The 25,293-nt window shown below is 42.8% G+C and overlaps 2 protein-coding genes and 1 pseudogene across 3 annotated transcripts; 1 reads left to right on the forward strand and 2 right to left on the reverse strand.

The window, feature by feature from the left end:
- Positions 1–516: 516 nt before the first annotated feature.
- On the reverse strand, positions 517–13,695 carry LOC135553216 (BTB/POZ domain-containing adapter for CUL3-mediated RhoA degradation protein 2-like; annotated as a pseudogene).
- A 20-nt stretch (positions 13,696–13,715) lies between these two features.
- LOC135553218 (intraflagellar transport protein 20 homolog) lies at positions 13,716–21,852 on the forward strand. Of its 2 annotated transcripts, none has more exons than XM_064985391.1 (5): positions 13,716–13,799; positions 18,541–18,715; positions 19,001–19,086; positions 19,372–19,475; positions 20,877–21,852. In XM_064985391.1, exons 2-5 carry the CDS (start codon positions 18,589–18,591, stop codon positions 20,956–20,958), a joined length of 399 nt encoding a protein of 132 aa, XP_064841463.1. In that variant the 5' UTR covers positions 13,716–13,799; positions 18,541–18,588; the 3' UTR covers positions 20,959–21,852. The 2 variants fall into 2 exon arrangements, with proteins under 2 accessions (XP_064841463.1, XP_064841464.1); XM_064985392.1 differs by having other exon boundaries at positions 13,717–13,799; positions 18,565–18,715.
- tmem97 (transmembrane protein 97) lies at positions 21,678–23,546 on the reverse strand. The gene is made up of 3 exons (XM_064985390.1): positions 23,313–23,546; positions 22,968–23,112; positions 21,678–22,492 (listed from the first exon to the last, which is right to left on the reverse strand). The coding sequence occupies exons 1-3, from the start codon at positions 23,427–23,429 to the stop codon at positions 22,218–22,220; spliced, it is 537 nt and encodes a 178-aa protein (XP_064841462.1). The 5' UTR covers positions 23,430–23,546; the 3' UTR covers positions 21,678–22,217.
- Positions 23,547–25,293: the final 1,747 nt, after the last annotated feature.

A 25,293-nucleotide genomic window follows, 5' to 3' on the forward strand; every position in this document is an offset into this window, starting at 1 on the left:
GGTTAGATAGGCTTCGTCAAAAACGGCACATTATTCTGTACATTTGACCAGAGCCCTATGGGCCCCTATCTCCTATACAGAGCACTATGGGCCCCTAATTCCTATACAGAGCCCTATAGGCCTCTATTTCCTATACAGAGCCCTATAGGCCTCTATTTCCTATACAGAGCCCTATAGGCCTCTATTTCCTATACAGAGCCCTATGGGCCCCTATTTCCTATATAGAGCCCTATAGGTACCCTATTTCCTATATGGTGCAGAGCCCCTATGTCCCAGGGCCGGTCGTCGTATTTCTATACAGAGCCCTATGGGCCTCTATTTCCTATACAGAGCCCTATGGGTGTGGCCTCTATTTCCTATACAGAGCCCTAAGTGTCTCTATTTCCTATACAGAGCCCTATGATCCTGGCCTCTATTTCCACCTGAGATAGAGAGCACAAACAGGGCCCCATTTAGCTATACAGAGCAAAATAGGTGCCCAGCAATGATGGACTGCCTATGAACAAATAAGAGCCCTATGGGCCCCTATTTCCTATATAGAGCCCGTGTCAAAAGTAGTACACCATATCGGGAATATGGTGCAATTTGAGACGCATCCTTAGTGTCCCAGAGGCCGGTCGTCGTAGATGCTATACCCCAGAGTGGGTGGGGCCTTCCTCCTCCTCGCTGTGGAAACCACAGTGGGTGTGGCTGTGGGCGTGTCGACGGCGTGTGGCCTCCAATAGGGAGTCGTCAGGGACAGGAAGTGTCTCATAAAGCAAAGCGTTCAGGGTCACCTCGTAGATCCTGGCCTCTGGAAACTCCACCTGAGATAGAGAGACGGACAAACAGGGTCAACATTAAGATAGCTAGCTACAGTACAAAAGATAGTGTGCCTGTGTCAGCAATGATGGACTGCCATGAACAAATAAGTGAGTGAGTGAGTGAGTGAGTGAGTGAGTGAGTGAGTGAGTGAGTGAGTGAGTGTGTGTGAGTGAGTGTGTGTGTCAAACCCCTAACCAACCTTGGTCTGTTTTTTCTCTGTGGCGTAGACTATGGATGTGCAGCAGACCTCTGCCAGTTTGCGTCCCTGTCCGTAGAACGACCAGCAGCAGATCTCGTCGCCGATCACGTCCTTGATGAAGAGAACACGGCCATTGTAGCTCAGAGACAGCTGGTCAAACAGCTCAATGTTCTTCAACAGGTTGTCGTCTGAATTACTGTGGAGAAATTACAACCCACGGGTCAACAGGTTGTCGTCTGAATTACTGTGGAGGAATTACAACCCACGGGTCAACAGGTTGTCGTCTGAGTTACTGTGGAGGAATTACAACCCACGGGTCAACAGGTTGTCGTCTGAATTACTGTGGAGGAATTACAACCCACGGGTCAACAGGTTGTCGTCTGAATTACTGTGGAGGAATTACAACCCACGGGTCAACAGGTTGTCGTCTGAATTACTGTGGAGGAATTACAACCCACGGGTCAACAGGTTGTCGTCTGAATTACTGTGGAGGAATTACAACCCACGGGTCAACAGGGTTCAACAGGTTGTCGTCTGAATTACTGTGGAGGAATTACAACCCACGGGTCAACAGGTTGTCGGAGGAGGAATTACAACCCACGGGTCAACAGGTTGTCGTCTGAATTACTGTGGAGGAATTACAACAGGTTGTCGTCTGACTGGGTCAACAGGTTGTCGTCTGAATTACTGTGGAGGAATTACAACCCACGGGTCAACAGAATTACAACCCACGGGTCAACAGGTTGTCGTCTGAGTTACTGTGGAGGAATTACAACCCACGGGTCAACAGGTTGTCGTCTGAGTTACTGTGGAGGAATTACAACCCACGGGTCAACAGGTTGTCGTCTGAATTACTGTGGAGGAATTACAACCCACGGGTCAACAGGTTGTCGTCTGAGTTACTGTGGAGGAATTACAACCCACGGGTCAACAGGTTGTCGTCTGAGTTACTGTGGAGGAATTACAACCCACGGGTCAGGAGGTTGTCGTCTGAATTACTGTGGAGGAATTACAACCCATGGGTCAGAAGGTACAGCATTCCATTGTCAACACAGAGGACATAACGAGTACTTGACATTAGAGGCCCTCACTAAGCACTTACCAACAGTCATGAACTATTACTGACTCTCCAAACAACAGAACAAGCACAGGGATGCCATTTTGTAAGGCACTATACTTGTAGTACCTCACCTAGTATAGGAGTACTTGTTGTTGCTTCTTTTGTACAGCAGCTTCACCACAGGCTTGGTGCAGGCCTGGATCAGTCTCTCTTCCTCCTTGGCAGAGGTGACAACAGGGATTACACACAGAGACTGCTCCTTCTGGTCCTGTTAATCAAAACAGACACCACAGGCAGGCTGGTACAGTACATAAGAGAAAAAGAGGACCTGAACCAGTCTAAACAATGTCTGGTTCCACTCTCACTGGCTCTGTGCTGCTGAACAATACCAAGGATGCATGTCAGGACTAGAGGTCGACCGATTCATCGGAATGGTCGATTAATTAGGGCCGATTTCAAGTTTTCATAGCAATCGGTAATCTGCATTTTTGGATGCCGATTATGGCCGATTACATTGCACTCCACGAGAAGACTGCGTGGCAAGCTGACCACCTGTTACGCGAGCGCAGCAAGGAAGTAAGTTGCTAGCTAGCATTAAACTTATCTTATAAAAAACAATCAATCTTAACATAATCACTAGTTAACTACACATGGTTGATGATATTACTAGTTTAACTAGCTTGTCCTGCGTTGCATATAATCGATGCGGTGCCTGTTAATTTATCATCGAATCGCAGCCTACTTCTTAAACGGGTGAATTTAACAAGCGCATTCACGATTCCTGTCGTTGCACCAGTGTACCGAACCATAAGCATCAATGCCTTTCTTAAAATCAATACACAAGTATATATTTTTTTAAACCTGCATATTTAGTTAAAATAAATTCATGTTAGCAGGCAATATTAACTAGGGAAATGGTGTCACTTCTCTTGCAACAGAGTCAGGGTATATGCAGCAGTTTGGGCTGCATGGCTCATTGCGAACTGTGCGAAGACCATTTCTTCCTAACAAAGACCGTAATTAATTTGCCAGAATTTTACATAATTATGACATAACATTGAAGGTTGTGCAATGTAACAAGAATATTTAGACTTAGGGATGCCACCCGTTAGATAAAATACAGAACGGTTCCGTATTTCACTAAAATAATAAACGTTTTGTTTTCGGAATGATAATTAATTAATTCTACCACATTCATCACCAAAGGCTCATATTTCTGTGTGTTTATTATATTATAATTAAGTCTATGATTTGATATTTGATAGTGCAGTCTGACTGAGCACTGGTAGGCAGCAGCAGGCTCGTAAGCGTTCATTCAAACAGCACTTTCCTGCGTTTGCCAGCAGCTCTTAGCAATGCTTGAAGCACAGCCCTGTTTATGACTTCAAGCCTGTCAACTCCAGAGATTAGGCTGGCAATACTATAGTGCCTATAAGAACATCAAATAGTCAAAGGTATATAAAATAAAAATGGTATAGAGAGAAAAAGTCCTATAATAACTACAACCTAAAACCTCTTACCTGGGAATATTGAAGACTCATGTTAAAAGGAACCACCAGCTTTCATATGTTCTCATGTTCTGAGCAAGGAACTGAAGCGTTAGCTTTTTTACATAGCACATATTGCACTTTTACTTTCTTCTCCAAAACTTTGTTTTTGCATTATTTAAACCAAATTGAACATCTTTCATTATTTATTTGAGACTAAATTAATTTTTATTTGTGTATTATATTAAGTTAAAATAAATGTGTTCATTCAGTATTGTTGTAATTGTCATTATTACACACACACACACACACACACACACAGTGGGGAGAACAAGTATTTGATACATTGACGATTTTGCAGGTTTTCCTACTTACAAAGCACGTAAAGGTCTGTAATTTTTTATCATAGGTACACTTCAACTGTGAGAGACAGAATCTAAAACAAAACAAAAATTTAAATCACGTATGATTTTTAAGTAATTAATTTGCATTTTATTGCATGACATAAGTATTTGATACATCAGAAAAGCATAACTTAATATTTGGTACAGAAACCTTTGTTTGCAATTACAGAGATCATACGTTTCCTGTAGTTCTTGACCAGGATTTTGGCCCACTCCTCCTTACAGACCTTCTCCAGATCCTTCAGGTTTCGGGACTGTCACTGGGCAATCAACTCCCTCCAAAGATTTTCTATTGGGTTCAGGTCTGGAGACTGGCTAGGCCACTCCAGGACCTTGAGATGCTTCTTACGGAGCCACTCCTTAGTTGCCCTGGCTGTGTGTTTTGGGTCGTTGTCATGCTGGAAGACCCATCTTCAATGCTCTTAGTGAGGGAAGGAGGTTGTTGGCCAAGATCTCGCGATACAAGGCCCCATCCATCCTCCCCTCAATACGGTGCAGTCGTCCTGTCTCCTTTGCAGAAAAGCATCCCCAAAGAATGATATTTCCACCTCCATGCTTCACGGTTGGGATGGTGTCCTTGGGGTTGTACTGTGGTTTAGACCAAAAGCTCTATTTTTGTCTCATCAGACCACATGACCTTCTCCCATTCCTCCTACGAATCATCCAGATGGTCATTGGCAAACTTCATGCCTGGACATGCGCTCCTCTTACACTTATGGTGGCGCTATTTCATTTTTGAAGAAAAACGTGCAAACAAGATATTTTGTCACAAAAAGATGCTCGACTATGCATATAATTGCTACTTTGAAAGAAAACACTCTGAAGAAATACAAATATCTTCTCTGCGTGCCCTTTAACGTGAGCTTCAGGCAAAACCAAGATGACTTGGCATCCAGGAAATGACAAGGATTTTTGAGGCCACTTTCATGATCTCCTTATATGGCTGTGAACGCAAGAGGAATGAGTCTGCCCTTTCTGTCGTTTCCCCAAGGTGTCTGCATTGTGACGTTCAGATCTTGACCATAAGAGACCACATTTACCACGTGTCCGCCCGGTGTCCTGCGCTTTGGTGCGCAAAAGTCACCTGCCAGTATTTTTCCATCCAAACAAGCTGAACTGCATGTCAATGAAGAGATATGTGAAAAAACACCTTGAGGATTGATTCCAAACAACGTTTGCCATGTTTCTATATTATGTAGTTAATCCGGAAAAAGTTTCACGTTGTAGGTGACTGCATTTTCGGTTCGTTTCGGTAGCCAGGCGCAATGTAGAAAACGGAACGATTTCTCCTACCACAGACGCTTTCCACTGCGCATTTGGTATGTGGCTGGGAGTCTCCTCATTGAAAACATCAGAAGCTCTTCAAAGGTAAATGATTTTATTTATTTGGTTATCTGGCTTTTGTGAAAATGTTGCGTGCTACATGCTACACAAAATGCTATGATAGCTTTGCATACTCTTACACAAATTAGTCAATTTCTATGGTTCAAAAGCATATTTTGAAAATCTGAGATGACAGTGTTGTTAAGAAAAGGCTAAGCTTGAGAGCAAACGCATTATTTTAATTTTATTTGCGATTTTCAGAAATCGTTAACGTTGCGTTATGCTAATGAGCCTGAGGCTTAGTCACAATCCCGGATCCGGGATGGGGAGTTTCGCTGAGCCGGAGACATGGGACACTGTAGGTGATCCCGCGGGAGTATTTTAATCCATGACGGCGCAGTGTGTTACTAATGGTTTTCTTTAAGACTGTGGTCCCAGCTCTCTTCAGGTCATTGACCAGGTCCTGCCGTGTAGTTCTGGGCTGATCCCTCACCTTCCTCATGATCATTGATGCCCCACGAGGTGAGATCTTGCAAGGAGCCCCAGACCGAGGGTGATTGACCGTCATCTTGAACTTCTTCCATTTTATAATAATTGCGCCAACAGTTGTTGCCTTCGCACCAAGCTGCTTGCCTACTGTCCTGTAGCCCATCCCAGCCTTGTGCAGGTCTACAATTTAACCCTGATGTCCTTACACAGCTCTCTGGTCTTGGCCATTGTGGAGAGGTTGGAGTCTGTTTGATTGAGTGTGTGGACAGGTATTTTATACAGGTAACGAGTTCAAACTGGTGCAGTTAATACAGGTAATGAGTGGAGAACAGGAGGGATTCTTAAAGAAAAACTAACAGGTCTGTGAGAGTCGGAATTCTTACTGGTTGGTAGGTGATCAAATACTTATGTCATGTAAAGGCCATTTGAACAACTCAGGTCGGGAGGTGACTTTACTGACTGAAGCATGCCCACGGAACTGGAACGGACCGCAAATGAACCCTCACGCCCGACATAGAAGAGTGTAAAGATTATGTTGAAACCTGTATTCACTCAACTCTGTAAAAAATTAAATTAAATGTAAAAAAAATCTGAGGTTGAGTGACTCTTACATTTCCTTATTAAAAGACTCCAAGATGTAATAATAGCCTTTAAGAAGTATATTCCAATCTAAAAACTGTGGAATCATAAACCGTTTAGTGACATCGGCTATCTGTCATAAAAAAAAATTTAAAAGGAGGACATGATATGAACGAAATATGAATTCAACGTGGTATTGGATTCAAGACTCCTTAGCATAGATGTGGTAAAGAGATCAATGGAATGCAGGCCATGGAGGATAGAAGAAGGACGTTTGGGTTAGTGGATATTGGAATAGTCGGAAGTTTACATACACCTTAGCCAAACTCAGATCTTCACAATTTCTGACATTTAATCCTAGTAAAAAACCCTGTTTTAGGTCCATTAGGATCACCACTTTATTTTAAGAATGTGAAATGTCAGAATAATAATTGAGAGAATGATTTATTTCAGCTTTTATTTCTAATCATCACATCCCCAGTGGGTCAGAGGTTTACATTCACTCAATTAGTATTTGGTAGCATTACCTTTACATTGTTTAACTTGGTTTCGGGTAGCCTTCCACAAGCTTCCCAAAATAAATTGGGTGAATTTTGGCCCATTCCTCCTGACAGAGGTGGTGTAACTGAGTCAGGTTTGTAGGCCTACTTGCTCGCACACGCTTTTTCAGTTCTGCCCACAAATTTTCTATAGGATTGAGGTCAGGGCTTTGTGATGGCCACGCCAATACCTTGACTTTGTTGTCCTTAAGCCGTTTTGCTACAACTTTGGAAGTATGCTTGGAGTCATTGTCCATTTGGAAGACCCATTTGCGACCAAGCTTTAACTTCCTGACTGATGTCTTGAGATGTTGCTTCAAAATATCCACATAATTTTCCTACCTCATGATGCCATCTGTATTGTGAAGTGCACCAGTTCCTCCTGCAGCAAAGCACCCACACAACATGATGCTGCCACGCCCGTGCTTCACGGTTGCGAAGGTGTTCCTCGGCTTGCAAGCCTCCCCCTTTTTCCTCCAAACATAACGATGTTCATTACGGCCAAACAGATCTATTTTTGTTTCATCAGACCAGAGGTCATTTCTCCAAAAAGTACGATCTTTGTTCCCATGTGCAGTTGCAAACCGTAGTCTAGCTTTTTTTAATGGCAGTTTTGGAGCAGTCGCTTCTTCCTTGCTGAGCGGCCTTTCAGGTTATGTCGATATTGGACTCGTTTTACTGTGGATATAGATACTTTTGTACCTTTTTCCTCCAGCATCTTCACAAGGTCCATTGCTGTTGTTCTGGGATTGATTTGCACTTTTCGCACCAAAGTACGTTCATCTAGGAGACAGAACGCATCTCGAACGGTATGACGACTGTGTGGTCCCATGGTGTTTATACTTGCATACTAGGTCTACAATTTATTTTCTAAGGTCTTGGCTGATATCTTTTGATTTTCCCATGATGTCAAGCAAAGAGGAACTGAGTTTGAAGGTAGGCCTTGAAATACATCCACAGGTACACCTCCAATGGATTCAAATGATGTCAATCAGCCTATCAGAAGCTTCTAAAGCCATGATATCATTTTCTGGAAATTTCCAAGCTGTTTAAAAGGCACAGTCAATTTAGTGTATGTAAACTTCTGACCCACTGGAATTGTGATACAGTGAATTATAAGTGAAATAATCTGTCTGCAAACAATTGTTGGAAAAATGACTTGTGTCATGTACAAAGTAGATGTCCTAACAGACTTGCCAAAACTATAGTTTGTGAACAAGAAATTTGTGGAGTGGTTGAAAAAGGAGTTTTAATGACTCCAACCTAAATGTATATAAACTTCCGTTTTAATTCTATTGACTCCAACTATTGGACTAAGTTAGTTGTATTGGATAAACTTATTCTATTGGACTGTTACCTTCTATTGGACTGTATATTCTATTTCTATTGGACTGTATGAGATTCAACTGTATATTCTATTGGACTGTATGAGTTAGTTGATAGTTGAATATAACCTATATTCTATTGGACTGTATGAGTTAGTTGATAGTTGAATATAACCTATATTCTATTGGACTGTATGAGTTAGTAGATAGTTGAATATAACCTATATTCTATTGGACTGTATGAGATAGTTGAATATAACATCCATATTCTATTGGACTGTATGAGATAGTTACCTACTGATTTATATAACCCCAACTATGTATTTCACTATTGGACTGTATGAGATAGTAGATAGTTGAATATAACCTATATTCTATTGGACTGTATGAGTTAGTAGAATGTATTGGGGTAGGCATCCATACAAATATTACCTACCGATTTATACCCCAACATAGTGTATTTCACCCACGCGTTTCCATAGCATTTCCATTGTTTTGGTTGGGTTTGATTGATCTCTCTACCGCATGTATCATTGCCCACTGTCACCATGGAGACAGCAGAACCTCCCAGTAGAACCTTGGTTGGTCCAAATACTGAATGCCATGCATTCCAATGAACATCTATCACACTGACACAGCCTGCATCCTAAATGGCATCCTAGCGGGCAGCAGGTTGCCTGGCAGTTAAGAGCGTTGGACCAGTAACCGAAAGGTCGCTGGTTCGAATCCCCTGAGCCAACAAGGTGGGATATATCCACTGTTTAACCCCCCCAACACCAACTACTCCCTGGGCGCCAATGATGTGGACGTTGATTAAGGCCGCCCCCGCACGTCACATTTCGGTTGAATGCATTCAGTTGTGCAACTGTCTAGGTATCCCCTTTCCAATAGTGTTCACTAGGGGCCCAGGTAAAAAGTAGTGCACTACATAGGGAATAGAGTGCCATTTGAGACTCAGGCACATTATACCCACTGCCACTATGGTTGTAACAGTCTTGGATGAAGGTGATTGGCCAGCCAAATTACTGCGGTTCTCGTAATAGATATATACATTTTTTTTTTTTTTCTCCTCCTCTGCACCTGACTGCATGTGCTGCCATAGAAATATATTGAATAGAACAAGTGTCCCCATTCAAGTCAATGATGGGTGGACATTGCAAGTGTACTCATAGGAGCAAAGCAGGAAGTAAAAGATGTGCTAAAATATGTGGTGTGTTATGTTGATTCAACTCAACTGACATTACAAAAAAAACACATTACATTGCATGAGCCACATCGGTTAACATCATGTCAATGAACATTCTACATTACCATGGAAATTATTGCATCACAATATCAGGCAGCCATTGAAAGGGTACCCATGAGTTAACCAATCAAATTGCCTGGGTTAGAGGTTCCATTCCCATTCTATGTGTGTTGCTGCTGCACTGTGTGTGTGTGTGTGTGTGTGTGTGTGTGTGTGTGTGGGGGGGGGGTTGCCTAGGCAACCAAAGACTTGTTTGCTTGTTTCAACATTGCTTTCATCCAGAATCCTACGGGCCCTGGTCAAAAGTAGTGCACTATATAGGGAATATGGTTCCATTTGGGACATACGTCTCTCTGTGTCACTGACCTGCAGGCCTCCCTGGCACAGCTCCACCAGACCCTGGATGAGATAATGCTTTGCCTCTGCCAGTAGCTCTAGAGGCCCCTGTCTGCCAGGGGGCAAGGTGACCCGCTTCCTCCCGCAGGTACGTCAGGACGGAGGCAAAGTGCTTCCCACTGCGATCTATCAGGATCCAGCCTGGACGGGAAGATACAAGGCAAGTGAAAGGCAAAGGTCGAATTCCAATCAGATTTTTAGATTAGCGTAGTTCTGTGTTTCTTTTTGATTATATTTTACCTTTATTTAACTAGGCAAGTCAGTTAAGAACAAATTCTTATTTTCAATGACGGGCCTAGGAACAGTGGGTTAACTGCCTGAACGATAGATTTGTACCTTCTCAGCTCGGGGGTTTGAACTTGCAACCTTCCGGTTACTAGTCCAACTCTCTAACCACTAGGCTACCCTGCCGCCCCATATGCCTGCCATGGGACCTGTACATCTAAATGGTATTTGTATTCATTGCATATGATTGTTGTTTTAGTCATCTGTTCCATTCGGAAGTCTGTATTAAGACTAAGTAGAGATTCATCTATGTTTCTGATCCATAAGAGTGACTGAGAGACGTTCTGGAAGTCTCCAAAGTCCTTCTCACCTTCTCTGTCAATGAAGACCTCCTTCCTGCCACTGAACATGGCCTTCAGCATGGAGTCCTGCCTGGTGAGCACCTGCAGCGTGGTGTAGAACAGGGTCCCCCCTACGTTTAGACGCACATACTTGTTACCCAGGCCCAACGCCGCTCTGTAGCTGCACGTCTTGGACTTGGGACACACCATCTGGGAGGCTGTGGAGGGGGAGAATATAATATAACTTTATTGTCTATTCAATGATGAAAATGTTTTTTTGGCATCACCATATAAGCATTTAAAATATTATTTTTAATGTGTATGATGTGTAAGTGTATGCAGTCAGCCTAGCACACTGTATAGCCTACATAAACGCAGAGGATATTGGCACATTCATTCATAACTGACCGCTGCCCTGATTGCCCACTGTTCCATGTATACCTTCATGGTAAGGTCTAATGGCTTGGGAGCCAGTGGAGGTGACCTGGGTTTGGAGGCATAGCCGGTGCAGGGGGAGCTGGCTGCTGTCCCCAGACATGTCCCTCTGAAGGTAGATGACCACCCTGCAGACGGAGGTCCTGATGTCCCCCGCCGTGGTGACAGCTACTGGGGGTGGGGCAGCCGCAGCCTCTCACTGGCCAGGCATATCATACCTGGTGGATGGGAGGCAATAGAAACGTACAGCAAAAACCTCAATCCTCTGGCCTGTGCTGAGATGACAGACTAACAAGGTGACCGTTGGGACAATGTCCCTCTGAAAGGAATGAAATGTGAAACCTTGATTTATAGTCATTGGGTGAAATTAGAGGGGAGTTGCTCTGGCCAATGCGGTCACACTTAAAACACCAGTAGTCGAGAACACTGTGAACACAATGGAGAGGAAGCCACCCACCCAATCAGTATCCCCCCTCTCCATTTCCCCTAGCATGGAATTTAGCAGGGCCCACAACACTGTGTGTGTGTGTCTTATTTCAAATCAAAATGGATTTGTCACATACACATGTTTAGCAGATGTTATTGCGGGTGTAGTGAAATGCTTGTGTTTCTAACTCCAACAGTGCAGTAATATCTAACAAGTAATATCTAACAATACACACAACCTAAAAGTAAAATAATGAAATTAAGAAATATATAAATATTAGGATGAGCGATGTCGTAGTGGCATAGACTAAAATACTGTAGAATAGAATACAGTATATACACATGAGATGAGTAAAGCAAAAATATGTAAACATTATTAAAGTGACAAGTGTTCCATTATTAAAGTGGCCAGTGGTTGGACCTTAAATAAAGGTTACATTTCAAGTCTACATAGGGTGTATGGGGCAGCAGCATCTAAGGTGCAGGGTTACGTAACAGGGTGGAAGCTGCCCTAGTGATGGCTTATTTGGTAGAATGTCCCCAAAAACGTTGCATACCAGAGGAAGACAGTCTGTCTCTGGGGAACTTTGATTCCGATGGGTGCAGTAGTGTAATTCCGATGGGTGCAGTAGTGTGATTCCGATGGGTGCAGTAGTGTGATTCCGATGGGTGCAGTAGTGTAATTCCGATGGGTGCAGTAGTGTAATTCCGATGGGTGCAGTAGTGTAATTCCGATGGGTGCAGTAGTGTAATTCCGATGGGTGCAGTAGTGTAATTCCGATGGGTGCAGTAGTGTAATTCCGATGGGTGCAGTAATGTAATTCCGATGGGTGCAGTAGTGTAATTCCGATGGGTGCAGTAGTGTAATTCCGATGGGTGCAGTAGTGTAATTCCAACCAGCAGAGGAAGTGATGTATTCTGATATCAAACCATAGGCTCCTCCCATGGAACTGTCATGTCATATGTCCTAATACGTAGTACAATTTGTGACAACTAAATTAGGTCTAAAACGTCTGTACATATAATTATGAGATAACGCTAACTCACAACATGCCACATTAGGTTTGAGTCACAAACTGTAGTTCAGCTAGAGCTATATACTAGTTAACTAGACTATTTGTTTTCTTTTGTTCTACTGTATTGTAGCGACCCGCACAGACAGCTGTGTGTTATGTTTTAGGCTAGGAGGTGGTTGTGTTGTACTGACCAGTACCCGGTGTTCGCGGGGTCCGACATGTCAATCAACCTGCTATCTGCCAATCACGGGAATGCCTGGAATGTTCTGATGCCGGGCATCCTGGTGGTTGGCGGAGTGGCGTGGAGGGGGGTTGGGCAGGGGGGTGGAGCATTGGAAGTTAAGACCAGGTTCAGCCTTTGTTCTCTCTCTCTTACGTCTGGGCTTCCCAAGAGGAGGTCACGATTGGCTTGTGGGTTATCTGTCATCTTTTTGGCGTGTGCTACGGCCCAAACAGTAGCCTGTGTAAAGTTGGTTTAATAAACCGTCAATTCGCAAACTCAAGCCTCTGTCTGGACAATTGTTAATTTATGATCTAGTCAGGTCATTACAGTATTATTGATTGTATGTTTGTTTATTCCATATATAAACTCTTTATAGTGTTTTATTTACATTTTAGAGGCGATAAGGTGATAAGTTGGACAGATCGAGTGAAAAAAGCAATTATCCCACTATCACGCATTAGTTTCGCTTCCCCACCCGCCATTTTTAAAAAGACCCGACGGGGCTCATTGCCTTCTTGAATTACACAGAAACGGGCAGCGTTGACGGGGCTCATTGCCTTCTTGAATTACACAGAAACGGGCAGCGTTGACGGGGCTCATTGCCTTCTTGAATTACACAGAAACGGGCAGCGTTTAGGTCATGTAATTGATTCTGTTGGAAAGGGGAGAAATTGTGCTTTACAATGGTATTCACATTACAGTTGATCTGGAAGTATTACGTTTTGGGGGCGCTAAAATAAGGGCAATTGTTCGGACCAAGGCGATGTACGAGTTTACGTTAACTTAACTGACGTTACTGGTACTGCCAGCTATAATATGTCAAGTACAAATTCAAGAACATTGAGACAAAACTTGGAACGACGTAGTCCTAGTGTATAATAACTAGATAACGTTTCAAATCGAATTTGAAATATAACGATTAAAATGTGTGGTTTACTTGCTTTTCTCCTTGCCACCCCAGGCACACACAAAAAATAGCTAACTTTCTAGATACTCACCCACGCCTTCTTTCTCTTGGGATAATTAGTTTGTTGAACAGCTGTTCGTTAGTACATTAAAAGCTATGTTATATGTACGCCACCTACAATTGTCAATGTTAACAAGGCAACGACGATAAATAACTTTCCCGACTCCATAAAAGTGTCCTACTACAACTCCCATCCACCTCCATCCCGGAAGGTACATCCCATTGCCAGGCAACTGTTTCCCCCTCTGAGACGGTCCCCTTGTGGATTATGCCACCTAGATCACAACATTGATATCAAATTGAAATACATTTAAGGTAAGTGAAAGACTGACTTGAATTCTCACTTGTAGACAATAATGATTTGACTTTTGTACAGTTTGTAAGCAGCAGCACACGATGAAATACCGAGTAGGATGGCTAAAACAGTTAGCTAATGCTACCTAGCTAGCCCTGCTACTGGCTAGTTTCTAGCCTCTTCCTCTTATCCAGTTAGCTAATGCTACCTAGCTAGCCCTGCTACTGGCTAGTTTCTAGCCTCTTCCTCTATTATCCAGTTAGCCCATAACATTGACAGTCCGATGAGGGCATCAAAACAAGCTGTGATGAAGCTAATTAGCTTGCTGTCTATCTAGATAGCAGTCTTGGTAAGTAACTATAGAGAATATGTATGTGTAAATTAATTAGTGAGAGCCCTTCTGGTTGTAAATTATAGCTAACGTTAGCTAGTTATAGAGTACGTTGCCAAAGAAGCAGCTGGCTAGCGCAGATTAAAGGTGATCGCATATGTGCCAACAACTAATTATATCAGATGGTTAGCTAGTGATTAGTCAAAGGTCACAGAATCAAATGGTGTGTGTTAAAAAATAAATAATAATAGTGTGAACAATATTTAGCTAACTAACATTATCCCTGTCTGTCACAACACAAGACGGGATTCTGGCTTTTCTCAACTTTTTAATTTAAAAAAAGTGTTTTCTCAACTCCTACTTCCCAAGTTTACTAATGTAGCATCATCATGGATCGTTGTAAAAAGTTTATTTTTTATAATAATTGTAATAAATGTAACAGTTGGACAATGGATGAAGATTCCAAAAATTCCAAAATAAAATGGGAGTGATATTGGAAAGACACCAAGAGATTATGATATATATATTACTGTACAGTTAAATTAGATCTATAGAAATGGGTCATATTTACACAAATGTAAATCACCATTGATATGTACAAATAAGTACCAATCCACAAATGTAAACCACTATCCACAAAGGGGCAGCAGGGAGCCTAGTGGTTAGAGCGTTGGGCTAGTAACCGAAGGGTTGCTAGGTCGAATCCTGAGCTGACAAGGTAAAAATCTGTCATTCTGCCCCTAAACAAGGCAGTTAAATTCACCCACTGTTCCTAGTCTGTCACTGTTGATAAGAATTTGTTCTTAACTGACTTGCCTAGTTAAATCACTATCCACAAGTGCAATTCACTATTCACAAACATTTTGTATGTGTAAATCGATATATTGCTCTGTACATTTTGTTATGACTGCAGATATGCGGGTCATTTCCAAGGGCCTTAAGTAAAATGACTGCCATAAAGATGTGCACATAGGAGAGTTATCCACAAACATGACAGATAAGGAAAACCTGCATCTCCATATTTGGAAGCTCTTGGGTCACCTGACAAAGTTCTCACGCATAATCTTTATTTAACTAGACAAGTCAGTTAAGAACAAATTCTTATTTACAATGACAGCCTACCCCAGCCAAAACCTAAACCCGGAGGACGCTGGGCTAATTATGCGCCACCCTATGGGACTCCCAATCACGGCCAGCCTGGAAACAAACCAGGGTCTGTAGTGACGCCTCAGAACGCTGAGCCAATCGGGAGCCCACACCGCTTGCTTTTTGTGTGCGAGTGTTGCAAAATAAATAAATGTTCACATACATTATTCTTTCATTGCATCCAAACTGCTCGTGCACGTCAATAAACATCTGCATAGCCATGTGCTAAAATCTTGATGCGCTGCAAAGGGTGTTTTATATCCCAGGACAAATTTAGCTAGCAACAGCAAAGTAGCTTGCTAAATTACCATGAATGTTTCATGTTTTTTTGTGATTTAACGCACCGTCTCGACACTTACAGTACCAGTCAAAAGTTTGGACATCTACTCATTCCAGGGTTTATTTTTGCTATTTTCTACATTGTAGTATAATAGTGAAGACATCAAAACCACGAAATAACACATGGACTCATGTAATAACAAAAAAAAGTGTTAAACAAATCAAAATATTTTATATTTGAGATTCTTCAAAGTAGCCACCATTTGCCTTGACAACTTTGCACATTTGGCATTCTCTCAACCAGCTTCATGAGGTAGTCATGAGGTAGTCACCTGGAATGCATTTCACATGTGTTTAGCAGATGTTATTGCGAGTGTAGTGCAGCACTAGAATCACAAGCATTTCGCTATCTAACAAGTAATATCTAACAATTTCACAACATATAAACACAAACCTAAGTAAAGGAATGGAATTAAGAATATATAAATATACGGACGAGCAATGTCAGAGCGGCATAGACTAAGATACAGTAGAATAGTATAGAATGCAGTATATACATAACAGATGAGTAATGCAAGATATGTAAACATTATTAAAGTGGCCAATGATTTCAAGTCTGTGTATGTAGGCAGCAGCCTCTCTGTGCTAGTGATGGCTATTTAACAGTCTAATGGCCTTAAGATAGAAGTTGTCTCTCAGTCCCAGCTTTGATGCACCTGTACTGACCTCGCCTTCTGGATGATAACGGGGTGAACAGGCAGTGGCTTGGCTTTTCAATTAACAGGTGTGCCTTGTTAAAGTTAATTTGTGGAATTTCTTTCCTTCTTAATGCGTTTGAGCCAATCAGTTATGTTGTGACAAGGTAGGGGTGGTATACAGATGATAGCCATATTTGGTAAAAGACCAAGTTCATATTTTGGCAAGAACAGCTCAAATAAGCAAAGAGAAACGACAGTCCATCATTACTTTAAGACATGAATGTCAGGCAATCTGAAAAATGTCAAGAACTTTGAAAGTTCCATCAAGCGCTATGATGAAACTGGCTCTTATGAGGACCACCACAGGAAAGGAAGTTACCTCTGCTGCAGAGGATAAGTTCATTATAGTTAACAGCCTCAGAAATTGCAGCCCAAATAAATGCTTCAGAGTTCAAGTAACAGAAACATCTCAAATTCAACTGTTCAGAGGAGACTGTGAATCAGTCAAGCCTTCATGGTCGAATTACTACAACAAAACCAGTACTAAAGGACACCAATAAGAAGACTTGCTTGGGCCAAGAAGCAATGGACATCAGCCCAGTAGAAATCTGTTCGATTCCATATTTGAGATTTTTGCTTCCAACTGCCATGTCTTTGTGAGATGCAGAGTAGGTTAATGGATGATCTCTGCATGTGGTTTCCACCGTGAAGCATGGAGGAGGTGTGATGTTGTGGGGCTGGTGACACTGTCAGTGATTTATTTAGAATTCAAGGCACACTTAACCAGCATGTCTACCACAGCATTCTGCAGTGATACGCCATCCCATCTGGTTTGCGCTTAGTGGGACTATAATTAGTTTTTTTCAACAGGACAATGACCCAACACACCTCCAGGCTGTGTAAGGGTTATTTGACCCAAGAAGGAGAGTCAATGCTGCTTCAGATGACCTGGCTTCCACAATCACCCGACCTCAATCCAATTGATGTTTAGGATGAATTGGACCGCAGAGTGAGGGGAAAAGGAGCCAACAAGTGCTCAGCATATGTGGGAACTCCTCCAAGACTGGAAAAGCATTCCAGGTGAAGCTGGTTGAGAGAATGCCAAGAGTGTGCAAAGGGTGGCTACTTTAAAGAATTTAAAAATATATTTTGATTTGTCCACACTTTTATTTTACTGGTATCGTACATGCTGTCTAGACCGGGCGCACGTGCGTCTGCATGTTGCATCTGGTGTGTATGGACAAAAATCAATCAGGACACGCAGGTGGAAATATCACAACAAACATACATGCCAATTTAGCTAGCTAGCTTGCTGTTGCTAGCTCATTTATCCTGGGATATAACCATTGGGTTGTAATTTTACCTTAAATGCACTAGGTCATCTACTCCGACAATTAATCCACTGATAAAAGGGTAAACTGAGTTCATTTCTATTAATCGCTCCTCCTTCAGACATCTTCTTTGGACTTTATATGGCAGTTGGCAAACAACTTTAAGGTACATTACCACCACCAACTGGACAGGAGTGTAGTAAACCTCCAGTTCATCTTTCAGTCGCCCATGTGGGTATATGCTCCTAAAAACCAATGAGGGCGTAACGCGAGCGGTGTAGTTAGCATGTTAGCGTTCTTATAGAATCAAAGGAAAGACAATATATTCCATTGAGCCCATTTCACCCATTCCCGGGGGTGTGTTTGACGGGTCATTAAAAACATTTACGTGGTCGTAATGTTAAGGGGGGGGGGACGACAGGCACAAGCAAGAGTGTTAATAAATAAAGAGCCACAGGGGTAAAATGAAAGCAATTGATACAGCGAGATTCAAGTGTATTTTAGCACTCCTAACACAGGGAATAGATGGCTGAAAAAGACAGACCCTCGGGTAGGCGGGGAATGCCCGTTGCTATACTAATGTGACAGACATGACTAAAATAATACAAGCCCACAAGTTGTCTTTCACCTATTCCTCCCTTTTAGAACCAAATGCAGATAAGGAAAGGAAGCCACTTGAGATGCTGGATAAATAAAGGTTGAATAATATATATTTTAAAGCATCTGTATATCCAGGGCATCTCATGGTATTTTTTTATTTAATTTTACCTTTATTTAACCAGGCAAGTCAGTTAAGAACAAATTTGTATTTTCAATGACGGCCTAGGAACAGTGGGTTAACTGCCTGTTCAGGGGCAGAACGACAGATTTGTACCTTGTCAGCTCGGGGATTCGAACTTGCAACCTTTCGGTTACTAGTCCAACGCTCTAACCACTAGGCTAACCTGCCGCCCCAAATTAATGCTGTGTTTTTCAGCCCCCCCCCCCATCTATAACCCAGCTCTTGGAGACAGGCCTTGTGGCCATGGCGAAAGACCAGTTGGGTGAAGCTGGTCTTCATTTTGATGAGCTCAACAAGCTACGGGTGCTGGAACCAGAGGTGGACCAGAAGACCAGGGAGCTCAAGGAGGAGTGTGAAGACTTTGTTGACAGTAAGAGCATTCCATTTATCTTCTGTTCTGTGTCCCAAATGGCACCATATTCCCAGTATGTATGTTGGTATGTGTGTGTGTCCTGTGAAAAATTATTGCACTATATAGGGAATAGTGTGCCATTTGGACTACCATTGGTGTTAAGTTTCATGACTTGCATAGAATATTGTGGAGATGTACACTCACACGGTCTTAATCTTAAAACTGTGTTCTTCAAATGTTGTTGACACCTATAATTTACCAAATAGTGTGTTACTAACTTTCGTGCATTCATTCAATACATAGAAATGGGCCAGTTTCAGAAGATAGTGGGTGGTCTCATTGAGCTGGTGGATGAATTGGCGAAAGAGGCAGAGACAGAAAAGATGAAGGTAAGGGGTTTGTGAGTTTCTTAGTCCATCTTGACAGGGCTCAGACACACACCGATGCCGCCATACTTTTTGTTCACTCATTCAAAGTCAATTGTTTTTAACGTGTCAGTCAGATCAGCGTGACCGCTGGCTCTGCAAGCAATTTCAGGTTGAAAACAAAACGGTGTACTTTGACTGCTAGCTAGCTAGGCCACTGAGTACACTTGCTGCACTTTTCTGTGGGAATGACTGAGGGCTTCTTATCTGGGTGAATGACATGCTGCTGCACTGCCCTCCTTCTCCCAGGCGATTGGAGCCAGGAACCTGTTGAAGTCTGTGGCCAAGCAGAGGGAAGCCCAGCAACAGCAGCTCCAGGCCCTGATAGCAGAGAAGAAGATGCAGCTGGAGAGGTAAGAAGACTTGTAGCCTGGTCCCAGATCGGATCTCGCTAGCCTGGTCCCAGATCGGATCTCGCTAGCCTGGTCCCAGATCGGATCTCGCTAGCCTGGTCCCAGATCTGTTTGTGCTTTTGCCCAATCCATTGTCAAGCCAAACATGTTTGGGAGGACAATTCCATAAGGAGTTGGCAAGAGCGCAGAAAGAGACTGGCACCCAGGCTATATTAAAGAGACTAGAAACAGACTGGTACCCAGGCTATATTAAAGAGACTAGAAACAGACTGGTACCCAGGCTATATTAAAGAGACTAGAAACAGACTGGCACCCAGGCTATATTAGAGACTAGAAACAGACTGGCACCCAGGCTATATTAAAGAGACTAGAAACAGACTGGTAACCAGGCTATATTAAAGAGACTAGAAACAGACTGGCAACAGACTAGAAACAGACTGTATTAAAGAGACCAGACTGGCACCCAGGCTATAGACAAGCAGACTATATTAGAGACTAGAAACAGACTGGCATCCAGGCTATATTAAAGAGACTAGAAACAGACTGGCATCCAGGCTATATTAAAGAGACTAGAAACAGACTGGCACCCAGGCTATATTAAAGAGACTAGAAACAGACTGGCACCCAGGCTATATTAAAGAGACTAGAAACAGACTGGCATCCAGGCTATATTAAAGAGACTAGAAACAGACTGGCACCCAGGCTATGTCAAAGAGACTAGAAACAGACTGGCACCCAGGCTATGTTAAAGAGACTAGAAACAGACCGGTACCCAGGCTATATTAAAGAGACTAGAAACAGACCGGCACCCAGGCTATATTAAAGAGAATAGAAACAGACTGGCACCCAGGCTATGTCAAAGAGACTAGAAACAGACTGGCACCCAGGCTATGTTAAAGAGACTAGAAACAGACTGGTACCCAGGCTATGTTAAAGAGACTAGAAACAGACTGGTACCCAGGCTATATTAAAGAGACTAGAAACAGACTGGTACCCAGGCTATATTAAAGAGACTAGAAACAGACTGGCACCCAGGCTATGTTAAAGAGACTAGAAACAGACTGGTACCCAGGCTATATTAAAGAGACTAGAAACAGACTGGTACCCAGGCTATATTAAAGAGACTAGAAACAGACCGGTACCCAGGCTGACTAGTTTAAAAAATAATATTGTACTGAGGACAGCTGGTTGGTAAAATGTGCCTCGAGGGCAGAAACAAACGTGATTGGTCAAATGTATTAGGCAAGAAATGTGTGACTGAGGTCAAGTCTCTTTGTGAAATCAATAACGATGTGGAAATCTATTTAGTTAGTGTCTCATTCTCAGTGGTTGACCTTAAAGTCAGTCAGTCAGTTAAATACTGGGGTTTAATTAAGTTTGTTTGTTTGTAATCTATTCCAGATATCGCATTGAGTACGACGCTCTCTCCAAAGTGGAGGCTGAGCAGAATGAGTTTATTGAACAGTTCATTCTGCAGAAATAAGGCCCGAAGTGTGTGTTTGTGTGTTAGTGACCATGTTTCCAGGGTGCCTGTGTTGTTTTCTATGGGTGATATCCACTACACTATGGGTTAACGGGAATTGCTCATCTGAACACCACAACCTCTCTTACACTTCACAAGCAATCCAAAACTGTTTCAACTAAAACACGGTTTGGCCCAGACACCAACAGACAGACGACATGCAAAGTTAAACTGAATAACACCATCAAATGTCCCTCACTAGCAGGTGTCTCAGTGACAATCCCCCTATTTTTATTTTTTAGCATTTAAGTGTTGGAATGCTTGAATATAGTTCAAACCTGAGGCTCTATAGATGTGAAAGGTGTGACAACACTACAGTATGCCAGTCAACCAAATGGGGTCGAAAGCTATTTATATATGAAGGAATTTATTTATACTATTTAATACTGAATAATTACTCTGTATAGATTTGTTTTATTACCTTTTTCTACAAGTGGAAAAACAAAGTACAGTATGTGCATGTTACTGTAAAAAAAATCATCATGATTTTGAAAACAAGTACATTTCTTGCTGTTCCCCCCCCTCCCTTTGTATCTTACTTCTGTTTTACATCTAAAGGTATGAATATGTTCACGGTTTTATCATTTCACCTTTGTCTGTGGTACGACACCAACACATTTAACCTCAGGTGGCTTATTGGAGTTTCAGGCCAGTGTATACTTTTTATTTTTTTTCCCCAAGTAAAGTACATTTCAAAGGTATATTATTTTATGTTTACAGTAAATATCAAGACGTTAGAAAATATCATCCTCCTCTGCATTCATCTTATCCATGTTAAGAGTTAGTAAACCAACTTGGTGGACCAACTTCATCGACAGATGAGATATACTTGAATAAAGGATTTGCACATTTTGATTCTCTTGGGTGTCCAATATTCTTGACTATTGCTAATCTGTGATGATCAAAACATATTAATTGTTAAGAATGTTTAATGTACCTATGATGTTTTATTGACTTGAAATGTACCAATTGACAAATCATCACTTGAGGGAAAAAAATAAAAATAAAAAATCACTATGAAAATGAGTACTGTAGACTAAGAGGTATGATAGCCTGGACAGACTGCCAGGTAACAGTACAGTGTATTCCAGAATGTACAGGTGGCTTAGTAGCCCGAGTGCCAATCTGTTTGTGCCATCAAACCAAACAGGTGACAAGGACAGCAATGGAGTTGGACAATAGCACAAACAGACTGGCACTCAGGCTAGAAATGAGTGTCTTTATTTGATCTTCTTGGCCTTCGCTGAGCCCTTTCCTCCCTGAGTGTTGGTGTTGTAAGCTGAGCTGAAGAGCATTGTGAACAGCAGCATCAGAGGAATCAGGAGGTATGGAGCGTAGATGGCTGCCAGGGTGTAACGCTCCTTCTGGGTCTGGGGGCCAGGGTGGGGCTCTGTGGGGAAGGGGTAGTAGAGGATGTGGGCTAGGATAGGGACCAGGGTAGTGACTACGTGGGTGGAATACACAATGGCCGGAGTCCTGATCCACTTGCAGCCTCCTGGAAGAGAGGATGGTTGATGGAACAGAATTAGGTTGATTCCCTCCAGTGTTATGACAGACTTACCTGCCTTGTCATACATTTTTTTTTTAAAAGACAATGTCTGTGTCCTATTCCCTATATAGTGCACTACTTTTATAATCAGGGCCCTGGTCAAAAGTAGTGGGACAGAGGGTGCCATTTGGGATACATAAACTGATAGAGGGGTGTTAAGGAATGGGCATCCGCTAGAGGTCACACTTGAGTTACACAACTATAACGTGCCAAATCAAAATATTTTGCAACATGGGCTTATATGTTGTTATTCCAAATACCACAGATTTTTTTATTTTTACATTAGTTTGCTAGACATTATGGGTCGTCCCAAATGCCACCCTATTCCCTATGTAGTGCGCGAGTTTTGCTCGCTCTCGTCCAAAGTACTGAACTAAAGGGGAAAGGGTGCCATTTGGGACGAAACCCATTGTTATCTGACCTTTCAGGAAGGCGTATGCAGCTATGGGGAAGAAGGGTGTTTGAACCAGGGCTTCGCAGAAGATGAAGGACTTGAACCAGGTGGGGGGATCCAGCATCATGGGGTCTCTGAACTCAGCCCCATACCATCTCAAAACATCTTTCAGCTGTAAAATATATTTTTGTAAACACTCAATGTTGCATCACTATAGGCACATTGGTTGTTACAAGTGATTTCCAACATCCCACTTCAAAAATAAATATGGTGATTATGACGCAGTCGACGTCACCCACGACAACCTTTCCTTCAAGGACCTACTAATACACACAAGTCAATTAAACATGTCAAACTTAACGTCAACGTTACCTGTTGAGGATACATCTCTGCAGGCAGCAACGCTTGAAGATCAATGAATAATGTAATAGGAATGTGAGAAGCAAAATAAAAGACAAATATAATTTCTAATATACGAAGAATACCCATATTGAATCAAAGGAAAGATACGCCAAAAATATAAACAGCTATCTCTAAGCTTTAATTGAGATGTTATCGAGAACGCATGCGAATTTCACAACGTTGAAAGAAAAGGAGGATGGGCTGGTGTCGTGGCAGCGCACGTTGGATGGTTCGATTCTATTGGCCCTTTTGCTTGGTTGATCTAGCTGAGGGGCGGTACTGAATATGGAGGCTTTTGTTCAAACATTTTAAACACGGAGCAACCTTCCTTCCTCGACCAGGAATTACTTCAAGCCCAGGGAGGTAGATAAATAGAATTGAATCAGGCTCTATGGCGTTAAAGTACATGTCATTTTAGCGCGACACTCAATGCTTCATTGCTGTGACTCGATTGCTAGTTGATATTTCTGATCATGTTAGGCTGCGTTTAATTTAATTTATGTCGATTTGATCGCGGGGAAGCAGTAGTAATGTCTGCAGTTTTCGGGTTGGCTATTTGTTTGAAGTGTATTAGTCCATAAATAAATCTATTTGCCAAAATTCGTCATCTATCCCATGTCTTATTCGACTAGTTGTTTTGAAATGGTTATTGCTTGCCTACATTTTACTCCCTCCTCTATGTTTAATATAACACATACATTAATTATTCATTTCGGGTTGTTTGTTCTATCAGAAAGCAAATTGTAAAGAAAATGCAAGCTGAGGCCAAATCATATGCATTCCTGTTTTTTTAACCTTGAGTAGTACCTCGTTGGAGAATATGAAGGCTTTTTCATATGTTGTATGATGAGTTGTCCAGGAAGACACCATGGCTTTATACCACCACCAATACTGCAACAGGTGGTTCCTGCTGCCTCCGACACCCTCCTATTGCTGCCTCCGACACCCTCGTATTGCTACCTCCGACACCCTCGTGACCCTCCCCCCTCCTCCGACTGCTGCCTCCGACACCCTCGTCCGATTGCAACACCTCCGACCCCTGACCCCCTCCTACTGCTGCCTCCGACACCCTCCCCCTCCTACTGCTGCCTCCGACCTCCTACCTCCGACCCCCTCCTACTGCTGCCTCCGACACCCTCCTATTGCTACCTCCGACACCCTCCTATTGCTACCTCCGACCCCCTCCTACTGCTGCCTCCGACACCCTCCTATTGCTGCCTCCGACCCCCTCCTACTGCTGCCTCCGACACCCTCCTACTGCTAAACCAACGGAAGAGAGGAGGAATATGAGGAAGGGGCTGAAATAGAGATGGATGGTCCAGTGAAGGAAAGAGAGGAGGAAGACTGTGGTCCAGTGGAGGAAGGGATTGGAAGACTGGGGTCCAGTGGAGGAAGAGAGGAAGACTGGGGTCCAGTGGAGGAAGAGAGAGGAAGACTGGGATCCAGTGGAGGAAGAGAGTGAAGGAGAGGAGGAAGACGGATGGAGAGAGGAAGACAGAGGACCAATAGTCCAGGGAGAGATGGAGAGAGGAAGACAGAGGACCAATAGTCCAGGGAGAGATGGAGAGAGAGGAAGACAGAGGACCAATAGTCCAGGGAGAGATGGAGAGAGGAAGACAGAGGACCAATAGTCCAGGGAGAGAGGGAGACAGAGGACCAATAGTCCAGGGAGAGATGGAGAGAGGAAGACAGAGGACCAATAGTCCAGGGAGAGATGGAGAGAGGGAGACAGAGGACCAATAGTCCAGGGAGAGATGGAGAGAGGAAGACAGAGGACCAATAGTCCAGGGAGAGATGGAGAGAGGAAGACAGAGGACCAATAGTCCAGGGAGAGATGGAGAGAGAGGAAGACAGAGGACCAATAGTCCAGGGAGAGATGGAGAGAGGAAGACAGAGGACCAATAGTCCAGGGAGAGATGGAGAGAGGGAAGACAGAGGACCAATAGTCCAG

Source organism: Oncorhynchus masou, chromosome 13, assembly GCF_036934945.1.
Source record: "Oncorhynchus masou masou isolate Uvic2021 chromosome 13, UVic_Omas_1.1, whole genome shotgun sequence".
Lineage (NCBI taxonomy): Eukaryota > Metazoa > Chordata > Actinopteri > Salmoniformes > Salmonidae > Oncorhynchus > Oncorhynchus masou.